At 46.6% G+C, this 12,234-nt stretch overlaps 1 protein-coding gene across 1 annotated transcript in view; it reads left to right on the forward strand.

The window, feature by feature from the left end:
* The window catches only part of LOC308158447 (C-myc promoter-binding protein-like), a gene marked incomplete at both ends in the record, with an annotated part of 52,101 nt that extends 40,538 nt beyond the window's left edge, over window positions 1-11,563 (forward strand). The window contains 10 exons of the mRNA XM_080532037.1: window positions 740-798; window positions 2,875-3,050; window positions 3,446-3,619; window positions 5,020-5,200; window positions 5,897-6,151; window positions 6,449-6,566; window positions 8,771-8,797; window positions 10,481-10,643; window positions 11,071-11,135; window positions 11,427-11,563. Coding sequence (XP_080388163.1) covers window positions 740-798; window positions 2,875-3,050; window positions 3,446-3,619; window positions 5,020-5,200; window positions 5,897-6,151; window positions 6,449-6,566; window positions 8,771-8,797; window positions 10,481-10,643; window positions 11,071-11,135; window positions 11,427-11,563 — 1,355 coding nt within the window. The remainder of the gene's footprint in view (window positions 1-739; window positions 799-2,874; window positions 3,051-3,445; window positions 3,620-5,019; window positions 5,201-5,896; window positions 6,152-6,448; window positions 6,567-8,770; window positions 8,798-10,480; window positions 10,644-11,070; window positions 11,136-11,426) is intronic.
* Window positions 11,564-12,234: the final 671 nt, after the last annotated feature.

Here is a 12,234-nt window from a genome sequence, read left to right on the forward strand (position 1 = left end):
GATGGATGGATACAGAGAAGGATAGATGGGAGGGGGTCTGATTGGAGCTCTTCAGTCAGGCAGCACAGTGTGATATATATATATATCATTTGGTGTCATCTCTGTAGTGGTTTTCAGATCTCTCTAAGTAACTAGGGGGGAGGCAGTAGCCTAGTCGTTAGAGAGGCCAGCTAGCAATCGAAAGGTTGCTAGTTCAATCCCCACCTCAGGAGGGAGCTGCATGTGCCCTTGAGCAAGGCACTTAACACTAAAAAAATGACCAAATTCCAACAAGTTGATTGCATGGCAAATCAAACCTTCTTCTTAACACAGAGGAGGATACATAAGCATGGAGCTCTTCAGTCAGGCAGCACAGTGGGACGTCAGGGTCTTATTAGTATGTAGATGAAAGACAAGGCACTTTTTGATCTGTGATATGAAATGTATATATATATATATATATATATATATATATATATATATATATATATACTTAAAAACCCTAACTCTTTAAATATTAATTATATATCCTTTGGTTTCATCTCTGTAGTGGTTTTCAGATTTATCTACCTATCTATCTATCTATCTATTAGAATTTGCTATCTCCCTCCCCTCTCTCAGGCGTTCTTACTGTGCGTGTTAGTTTGTATGAATTGGCACGCCTCAGCAAGATCATAGTCAATGATGATTGTGTGGTATCCTCCCCCCCTCCCCCCCCCAGGCTGTGTCCTGTCTCCCCCTGATGGGTTCCATCTTCCAGACCGGTCTGACCTGGGCTGGTCCAGCAACACCAGCATCTTCCACAACTACGCTATGGAGGTGAGGACCTCACCCCAACCCCCAACCCCCAACCCCAACCCCTAACCCCTAACCCCAACCCCTAACCCCTAACCCCCAACCCCTAACCCCAACCCCTAACCCCTAACCCCCAACCCCTAACCCCCAACCCCTAACCCCTAACCCCTAACCCCCAACCCCTAACCCCTAACCCCTAACCCCCAACCCCTAACCCCAACCCCTAACCCCTAACCCCTAACCCCCAACCCCTAACCCCCAACCCCTAACCCCTAACCCCTAACCCCCAACCCCTAACCCCTAACCCCCAACCCCTAACCCCCAACCCCTAACCCCTAACCCCTAACCCCTAACCCCCAACCCCTAACCCCTAACCCCTAACCCCCAACCCCTAACCCCAACCCCTAACCCCTAACCCCTAACCCCCAACCCCTAACCCCCAACCCCTAACCCCTAACCCCAACCACTAACCCCTAACCCCCAACCCCTAACCCCCAACCCGTAACCCCAGCCCCTAACCCCTAACCCCTAAACCCCAACCACTAACCCCTAACCCCCAACCCCTAACCCCCAACCCGTAACCCCAGCCCCTAACCCCTAACCCCTAACCCCCAACCCCTAACCCCTAACCCCTAACCCCCAACCCCTAACCCCAACCCCTAACCCCTAACCACTAACCCCTAACCCCCAACCCCTAACCCCCAACCCGTAACCCCAGCCCCTAACCCCTAACCCCCAACCCCTAACCCCTAAACCCCAACCACTAACCCCTAACCCCCAACCCCTAACCCCTAACCCCCAACCCCTAACCCCCAACCACTAACCCCCAACCCCTAACCCCTAACCCCCAACCACAAACCCCTAACCCCTAACCCCCAACCCCTAACCCCTAACCCCCAACCCCTAACCCCTAACCCCTAACCCCTAAACCCCAACCCCTAAACCCTAACCCCCAACCCCTAACCCCCAACCCCTAACCCCCAACCCCTAACCCCAACCCCTAACCCCCAACCCCTAACCCCTAACCCCTAACCCCCAACCACAAACCCCTAACCCCTAACCCCCAACCCCTAACCCCTAACCCCCAACCCCTAACCCCCAACCCCTAACCCCAACCCCTAACCCCTAACCCCCAACCCCTAACCCCTAACCCCTAACCCCCAACCCCTAACCCCTAACCCCTAACCCCCAACCACTAACCCCTAACCCCCAACCCCTAACCCCCAACCCCTAACCCCAACCCCTAACCCCTAACCCCCAACCCCTAACCCCTAACCCCTAACCCCAACAAAGTTCCTAGCCCCCCGGCCAACACTGTTGCTACACTACCTTCGAAGACATTACATTTACATTTTTGGCATTTAGCAGACACCTTTATCCAAAGCGACTTACAAATACATTAAAGTGCATCATCTATCCATCAGTCATAGCAAGAAAAAGTAATATATGCTAGACCAGTCACATTGCTAGAAGTATTAAGATTGCATTTTTTATTTTAGCTATTTATAGATAGATTTATTTTATTTATTTACAGTAGGAAACTGTACAGGGGGGTAGAAGCCTGCTTCTCTGACATCCTGACTCCATTTTGTCTCCGACATCCTGACTCCATCTTGACTCCTGTCTCTGACTCCATCTTGGCTCCTGTCTCTGACTCCATCTTGGCTCCTGTCTCTGACTCCATCTTGACTCCTGTCTCTGACTCCATCTTGACTCCTGTCTCTGACTCCATCTTGGCTCCTGTCTCTGACTCCATCTTGGCTCCTGTCTCTGACTCCATCTTGGCTCCTGTCTCTGACTCCATCTTGGCTCCTGTCTCTGACTCCATCTTGGCTCCTGTCTCTGACTCCATCTTGGCTCCTGTCTCTGACTCCATCTTGGCTCCTGTTTCTGACTCCATCTTGGCTCCTGTCTCTGACTCCATCTTGGCTCCTGTTTCTGACTCCATCTTGGCTCCTGTTTCTGACTCCATCTTGGCTCCTGTCTCTGACTCCATCTTGGCTCCTGTCTCTGACTCCATCTTGGCTCCTGTCTCTGACTCCATCTTGGCTCCTGTCCCTGACTCCATCTTGGCTCCTGTGTCTGTGTCTGTCTCTGTAGCTGCTGATCTCCAGCTGTTCGCGCTGTAAGACGTGTGACTGCCTGGTGTATGACGAGGAGATCATGGCGGGCTGGACGGCAGACGACTCCAACCTCAACACCACCTGCCCCTTCTGTGGGAACCCCTTCCTGCCCTTCCTCAACGTGGAGATCAGGGACCTGCGAGGGCCTGGGAGGTACGCAATCTAATCGAAATCAATCTCAAATCAATCTCAAATCAATATCAAAATCAATCATATCATATCATATCAATATCAAATCAGATCCATTTTTATTCGTCATGTACTTCGCATACAGGTGTAATTGACATAGTGAAATGCTTTGGGATCGTGCTGTATTACTGCTGTAGTGTACCAAACCTGACATGTACCAACATGCACATATTTACATTTTTTTGTAATTTAGCAGAGCCGCTGATCTGATCCAGAACAACTTACAATAACAACGTTCTGGTCTAAAGTACCATCTGTCCCAATCACACCGTCACAGTGCACCATGGCAACAGCCACATCACCATCAGTGTGTCACAACATCCTCCTCTCCCTCCTCTCCCTCCTCTCCCTCACCCCAGGTTCTTCCTGAAGACCAGTCCCTCCGCAGACGAGGCAGTGTCCTCTTCCTACTCCGCGTCGACAGGCCTGGACACGGGGACGTCCACCACCTCCACCCCCACCCCCTGTCCCACCACCGCCCTCTCTCCCCCCTCCCCTCGGATCACTGTGCAGGAGTGCTCAGGGAACGCCAGGTAAGACCCAACCCCCCCCCAATACACACAAACCCCTGGTCTTATATAAATAGTTAATAATAATAATAATAGTAATAATAATAAAGTGTATTTGCTCTGAGTGTACCTGTGTTCCAGGGGAGGCTGGTGGAGGTAGAAATCGGAGGACTCATTGTAATGCATGGAACCTCGTCGAGACCAGGCTTTTCCTGTTTGAAACGAGTGCCGCCTCGCGACTCTTCAAACCAATCAGATCAGATCATACCTTGCTTGGCCGGAGCTCAAACTAAATGAAGTTTTTCCTTCAGGGTTAATTCCATGTTGCAAGCTGGCACAGGCTACAGCTCTATGCAAAATCTGTCATAATCGGTCGGAAAAGATGACACACATAACAACAAGCAACCATTCAATGGGTTGTGGGGACGGACGCGGGGGGGGTTCTTGGAATGTTACATCCAATGAAATTGCAAAAACATTCTTCCATTGTTCCATCCAGTTCCTGATACAAGCCAAGACGGCTCATCTAAACACATTCTCCTGAACTCAAATGAATGAATGGTCTTCATTCAAAGGAGGCGTCAGAAGAAGGTCGTCTGTGCTCCCCTGTAGCTCAAATGCTTCGGTTGTGGATTCAACTCCCACTGGGACCATATATACTGAAAAATATATGCCCTCACTGCAATTTGCTTTAGATAAAAGTGTCAGCTAAATGGCATATATTAGATAGGTAGTAGGTACTTTATTGATTTTATTATTCTAAGAAGGTGATTCAGAAGTATGGCTACACGTGACTATGATCCATGGAAAGGTATGAAGACTGGTATTAAAGACACTTGTTTCATACCATTCCCCATTCCATCCCATGCATTACAATGAGCCTGTCCTCCGATTTCTACCTCCGTCGGCCTCCCCTGCTGTATCCGCCCTGAGCCTGTCCTCCTTTGGGCCTTCAGCTGGGCCGTCTCATTAGAGAAAGTCTTTGAAGTCGCCGCCCCACATCCGACCTCCACAGGTTCCCTATTCTGCATAGTAACACAGCAGCTTCACTCTCAGCACCTGCTCCTGTACTCACACTGTGTCTGTGTTTGTGTGCGTGTGTGTGTGTGTGTGTGTGTGTGTGTGTCTGTGTGTGTCTGTGTCTATTTGTATCTGTGTCTGTCTGTATCTGTCTGTGTGTGTGTGTGTGTCTGTGTCTCTGTCTGAGTCTATCTGTATCTGTCTGTGTCTATATGTGTGTGTGTGTGTGTGTGTGTGTGTGTGTGTGTGTGTGTGTCTGTGTCTCTGTCTGTCTGTATCTGTCTGTGTCTATGTGTGTGTGTGTGTGTGTGTGTGTGTGTGTGTGTGTGTCTGTGCCTGTGTCTGTGTCTATCTGTATCTGTCTGTGTCTGTGTGTGTGTGTGTGTGTGTGTGTGTTCCCCCAGGCTGCCCTCCTCCAGGGCTCAGTGTATAGAGATCCCCAGTGAGCGTCGTCAGGGCTCCCTGTCCCCCGGGGCCCCCATGGTGCGCAGCGTCAGCGCCTTCGACCCCCTGGAGGAGCCCCCCAGGCCCCACCACTGCCTGCCCACCACGGGCAGCCTGCCCAGCCGCCTCAACCAGGACACGGTGAGACTCACACACACACACACACGCACGGACTCACACTCAAACACACACATACAATCATACACAGACACAGACACACACACACAGTGAATTTTACACACCCACACACACACACACACACACACACTGCTGCAGATCCCCATGCAGAACACACAGGTACACACACACACACACACACACACACACGCACACACACACACACACACTGAGATGCTGACCTACACATATTGCAGTGTTTCACCTAAACAAGGCAAAGGCAACCCAAAGGCAAGGTTGTCCACACATAAAAATCCATTATAATGAGGCGGCTGTGTCTCAGCCACACACACTCAGGAGGTAGAGCCGGCGTCTAATGTTCGCAAGGTCGGCCTGTCCGCGTGTCGAGGTGTCCTTGGGCAAGACACTGAACCCCAAATTACTCCCAACGGCCGACGCCTTGCATGGTAGCTTGCCGCCATCGGTGTGTGAATGTGTGTGTGAACCGGTGAACGAGAGGCCATTGTAAAGCACGTTGGAATAAAGACACTCTATAAGTGCAGTCCATTTACCATTCACCCTCATGTATCACCAATAGAGACCAACAGGTGGAGACAATTCCTTTGTATGCCTTTCATTCACCACAAGGACCTTCCAAACAAAGACCCTGACCTCTTCTTCACGTTTGACCCCTTGACCCCTGAACCCCAGGACCCCCAGGACCCCCTGAGCATGGCGTGGCGTCTCCACAACCCCGAGCCGGTGACCGTGCCCTACCTGAGCCCCCTGGTGCTGTGGAAGGAGCTGGAGTCCCTGCTGGAGAACGAGGGAGACCCCGTCATCACCACGGCAGACATGGTGGACCACCACCCCATCATCTACTGGAACCTGGTGTGGTACTTCAGACGCCTGGACCTGCCCAGCAACCTGCCGGGCCTCATCCTGACCTCGGAACACTGCAACAGAGGGTCCCAGGTACTGTTAGGAGGGGATGCACACACACACACACACACACACACACACACACACACACACACACATACATACACACATACATACACATACATACACACACACACATACATACACACACACACACATACACACACACACACACACATACATACACATACATACACACACACACAGACACACACACACACACACATACATACACATACATACACACACACACACACACACACGCATACGCATACGCATGCACGCACGCACGCACATACGCAGTTCTCACGGTCCTCCCTGTCCCCCCAGGTTCCCCGCCACTGGATGTCTGAGGACAGTAAACACGTCCTGATCCAGATCCTGTGGGACAACCTGAAGCTGCACCAGGACCCCATCCAGCCCCTCTACATCCTCTGGAACACACACAGTGAGTTAGACACAGACACACACACACACACACACGCACGCATTCTCTCTCTACATCCTCTGGAACACACATAGTGTGTTCATCAAAACAAACAGAACAAAACAGTTTTCAGCTGTCTTGTGGTGGATTTATTGCAAATTGTAAATAGCTCTCTTGTATCAGGCACTTTTCCAAAAACATTGAAAACTGCCGTGGTCAAACCACTACTAAAAAAGAGCAGCTTAGATTCCTCTGTAATGGAGAAGTACAGGCCCGTTTCTAACCTGCCATTCATAGGTAAAGTACTTGAGAAAACAGCTTAATGAATTCCTGACCCAATAGCTTCTCCATCACTTTCACTCTGGGTTTAGGCCTAATCACAGCACTGAGACAGCTCTTACTAAGGGTTTAAATGACATTAACCTTAACACTGATGTGGGAAAAGTCTCAGTCCTAGTGCTGTTGGACCTTAGTGCAGCATTTGATACTGTTGATCATGATATAATCCTAGACAGGCTAACTGGGTAGGCTTATCTGACACAGTCTTACTATGGTTCAGGTCCTATCTACAGGACAGGGACTACTTTGTCTCAGTTGGTAACTATATATCTGACCGCACAAGCATGACGTGTGGAGTTCCCCAAGGTTCCATTTTAGGGCCTCTTTTATTCAACTTACCGGTATACATGCTCCCGGGCAAACGTATTCAGGATAGCAAGGTTGCTTATAACATGTATGCTGATGACACACACATTTATGTAGCCCTTTCTCAAGATGATCTTGCACCAATAGACTCCCTTATGGACTGCATTGATCGAATGAATCGCTGGATGTGTCCACATTTTTTACAATTAAACAAAGACAAGACTGAGACTATTATCTTTGGAGCCAAAAAGAATAGGCTAGTGGTTGCTGCACACATAGAATCCCACTCTCTCTCTCTCTCTCTCTCTCTCTCTCTCTCTCTCTCTCTCTCTCTCTCTCTCTCTCTCTCTCTCTCTCTCTCTCTCTCTCCCCCTCTCTCTCTCTCTCTCTCTCTCTATATATATATATATATATATATATATATATATATATATGTATGTATGTATATATACTGTATATAGTATATATATATATATATAAGGTTAGAAATCTTGGTGTAATTTTTGATTCAGACTTTTTTGATTCAGGTTTTAACTCCCACATTAAGTCAACAACAAAAACAGCATGTTCATCTTTAAAAATATAGTGAGTATTAGGGGTTATATGTCCAAGCAGGATCTTGAAAAGACGTATCCACGCTTTTATATCTATCAGGTTAGACTACTGCAATGGCCTTTTTTCAGAAATCTTTTTTCACAAATCTGAGTGGTGTAGGGCAAAAATACATCTCAAACACACTAGTGCCTTATCCTTATGAACCTGCTAGATCCCTAAGATGATCTGAGGCTGGTCTTTTAACAGTTCCTAGAGTGAGCACCTAAAGTGGAGAGGCAGCATTCGCTCACTATGCAGTAAAACACTGGAACTTGCTGTCACAAAACATTGTCAGCCCCATCTGTATCAATTTTTAAAAATATGCTGAAGACTTCGGCTCTGCTTTTAATTTAGTATTTTAAAGAGTTGGGTTAGGCTTTCTTAACGGATCGATTAGTTTTTATTTATTTTATTTTAATACATTAAACATTTTAAATTGTTACTGTATCTTACTTTGTTTGTTCGGCTTTTAATTTTATTTAATTTTATATGGTGACCCGTTTTTATTTTTCACTTTTTAATTGTTATTTTATCTCATGTTTTATGTAAAGCACTATGAGTAAATTAATCTGTATGAATATGTGCTATACAAATAAATTTGCCTTGCCTTGAGTTATACACACACACACACACACACACACACACACACACACACACACACACACACACTCTACATCCTCTGGAACACATTGAGTTACACACACACACACACACACACACACACACACACACACACACACACAAGTTAATGGGCCACTACACTGCCCTTGATAGAAGTAGAAAACATAACCTCATAAATGGCAGATAATTGTTGTAATGTTGTTGTATTGTTGTGAGTAATTGCAGACGGATGTGTTCTTAGTTGTAGCACAAATGCTCAGGCTGGGAGCTATCGGGCTGCTAGGCCTATGTAGCAGCTATTAGAGCTGTCTCTCCTGTGACGTCAGCTCGCTAACAGGCTTGTCTGTGTGTCCTCTGTCTTGCAGGCCTTAACTGTACCCTGTTGTTAGACAGTGAGTGGCCATTTTGGGAACACATGAGCCCTTTGTTTGTCTGCTTTTGTTTGTTTCGTGTTGAAGTGTGTCATGTTCTCTTCCAGTCAAAGATGCATTTGCGTCATCGAAATGCATCACCGTTCTTCACTTGCTTGATATGTAACAGTGTTGTCTGAATCTCTGAAAGTCGTTCTACAGTATATTCTTAATGTGAAGAGAGAATTGAGTTGAATAGTCCTCCTAAGTTATTGTTGCTGGTTATCAAAATATAATTTGTTGTTGTTGAACATAGTAATGTGTGTCTTTGTCTAGTCGTTGGATCTCAAATACAGTCATGTATTTGACGATGGGTTTGCATCTCTGGTTCGTGTCTGGCATGTTTATAGATATGCATTTATATTATTATTTATGGCTCAATTGCAACCAAAATTCTGAATGGAATGATCATAAACGGGTCTCTTGTTTATTCAGATACAGGTGCGAAAGAGGTGATCATAATTGCAACCAAGATTCCCGTTGTGACTAGAGCACTAGACTTATCAGTTAGTGTACACCTAGGGCTCATCTTCTTATTAGATAATCTAGTTGCTCACAAACATTTGCAAGCGACATGCCCCCTCCAGAGGGCGCTCTAACAGGCCTAAACTTAAACCTGCTTTTCATCCAGACCAAGGTGCCTTTCATCATACTTGGAGAAGATGTCCACTTTCGCAACTATTTAATTGAAAACGTTACTATTCAAAATTAAAATGATGCATTTTCCATCTTTATTTTCTCAGTCACTGAAAATAAAAAGATTTCCTTTATTTTTTTCTACTAATTAATACTTATAATATTAGAATATAGATAGTAATATAGTTATCCATTGGCCAGATCTTTGGCCTAGGGCCCACTTCATTGAGGCATAGTTTAGCCTACGGTATATTACTTATACATTTGTGAATTAAAGAATTGTTTGTGCGCTTATGTGTGTGTTTGTGCGTGTATAATGTGTAGCCATTTTATCCAGCCCTTTCTGTTTGAGGTTGACCGACTCTGGGTCTGTGTTTTTATCATTCATTCATCATATTTCATTTTTAGTCATTATTTAATAAATCAGAAAGGATTACAAAGAAATTATTTTTTACAAGGTGGATTATTTTACTATCGGAGATAGTTCAGTACAGTCATTCAACTTTAGCCAGGTGACTCTTCTGATTTCTGATTGGTTGATAATTCAGATGGGCAGGGGTAGGGCGCCTCAGATGGGGCGTTTCCCACCATCTGCTATGAAAGCCAACTTTCACTAAAGCTAACTCCCTGGATTAACTAATCAGATGTAAGCACTCAGCTAATCAGCAAATCAGCTTGTTTGGTTGCAAGTCAGCCGCCATGTATAGGCTGTGTGTGTGTGTGTGTGTGTGTGTGTGTGTGTGTGTGTGTGTGTGTGTGTAAGTGTGCGTGTGCGTGTGCGTGTGTGTGTGTGTGTGAGGGGGGGGGAGGTGTGTGTGTGTGTGTGTGTGATTATATACATGTTCTCTTGTGTGTGTGTGTGTGTGTGTGTGTGTGTGTGTGTGTGTGTGTGTGTGTGTGTGTGTGTGTGTAAGTGTGCGTGCGTGCGTGTGTGTGTGTGTGATTATACACATGCTCTCGTGTGTGTGTGTGTGATTATACACATGCTCTCTTGTATGTGTGTGTAACCCGTGTCCGGTGCGTGTGTAGATCTTGGCTACCCGGTGTCCCGGCTGGTGTGTGAGGAAGAGAGGCCGTTTGGGGAGGAGCTGCTGCAGAGTGTGGTGAAGAGCATCCAGAGGAACGACGTCAGCCGCCCCATGGGCCAGCTCCTCCAGCTGCTGGGACACACGCTGGGGGTCAGGAGGCAAAGGTCAGAGGTCGTTTGGGTTATCGTTCACAGCCAGACCAGCCAGAGGAGGGACTGCTCCCCTTCTGAGCCTGGTTCCTCTCAAGGTTCCTTCCGTTGAGGGAGTTTTGCCTCTTCACTGTTCCCTAGGGGAGTTTTTCCGTTGGCTTTTTGTGGGTCTCCGGTTGAGTGTTGACTGATATCAATCAAATTAAATATATTGTTTTTATCATCGTCATGTTGCGATTAAAAGATAGACTCAACGATATGACGTAGCCACAAAGTAGCTAAAGTCGTCCCACTTCCTGGGGTGATGTCACATTTCTGGGTCTACCTTTAACTACTAACTACCTCTACCTTTAACTTAACTACCTTTAACTACCTTTACCTTTAACCTAACTACCTTTAACCCCAACGTTTAACTCACTGTTTGTCCCCTGTGTTTCTCCAGGAGTTTGTACAGAGACATCCTCTTCCTGGCCCTGGTGGCTTTGGGGAAGGACAACATTGACATTGGTGAGTCGGGTTCCTCATGTACATCTTCCTCTTGTTATGTTGTTGTTTTGCTAGTTACACTTTCCTCTGTATATTTATATTCCCCTCAGTATTTCTACAGTATATTCTCAATGTCACCTTTAGTCTGCTTTGTTTTCCTATATCTAGAGGTACGTGATTTACATCAAAAGTTGGAATAGTATCGTATGTCGTCTAATATCGATGTCCAAGGAATGAACACTGGCGAGTTTTATCGTTAGTAAAGTGCAGGAAGCTTCATCAATTTGGTCACCTTCCGTCTTCCTTCCTCAGACGCTTTTGACCGTGAATACAAGATGGCGTACGACCGACTCAGTCCTGGCCTGGTCAAGCTGACGCACAACTGTGACCGCCCTCCCAGCGCCGGGGTCATGGAATGTCGCAAGACGTTCGGAGAGCCATACCTGTGATCCTTTTGACCTGTCGTCATAGTTACCCTGCTACGCGGTAGCCTGACCTCTCACCTCCTCCACCTCTCACCTCCTATTACCCAGCATAGCCATGGGTAGCAGCACACCTCACCACACCACGCTGGGTCTTTCTGGGAGACTGAGAATCGCATTCAGACAAGCTCAGGAATCCCTGAAGAAAGTCTCTCTGGAAATGTGAACGGATGATAACCAGGATGTTTCAGTCACGGCTGTGTGAGAAGTGGGAATGGATGATACCATGGGAATGGATGACATCATATGAATAGATGATTCCATGGGAATGGATGACATCATGTGAATAGATGATTCCATGGGAATGGATGATACCATGTGAATGGATGATACCATGTGAATGGATGATTATACCATAATGTTTCAGTCACAGCTGTGTGAGAAATGTTACGGAGGTGACGAGAATAACAGCTCTGACAGACCGAGGTGTTTCAGTCTATAGCCCGATTCTCACTTAAAGGGATTTTTTGTTTCTATTACATGAGGACATGCCACTCTGTATAGAGCTGTATTTGTTCACCTAACAACATTTCTCACAACAAAATGTGTTCTATATTATATATTGTACTCATGTTTCTAAGTATCTTGTACAAATTGTTATATACAATGCAAAGGTACTGTATATACCACTGTAGGAA

The sequence above is a fragment of the Nansenia antarctica genome (genome assembly GCF_963989245.1).
Source record: "Nansenia antarctica genome assembly, chromosome: 5".
NCBI classification, from domain to species: Eukaryota; Metazoa; Chordata; class Actinopteri; order Argentiniformes; family Microstomatidae; genus Nansenia; species Nansenia antarctica.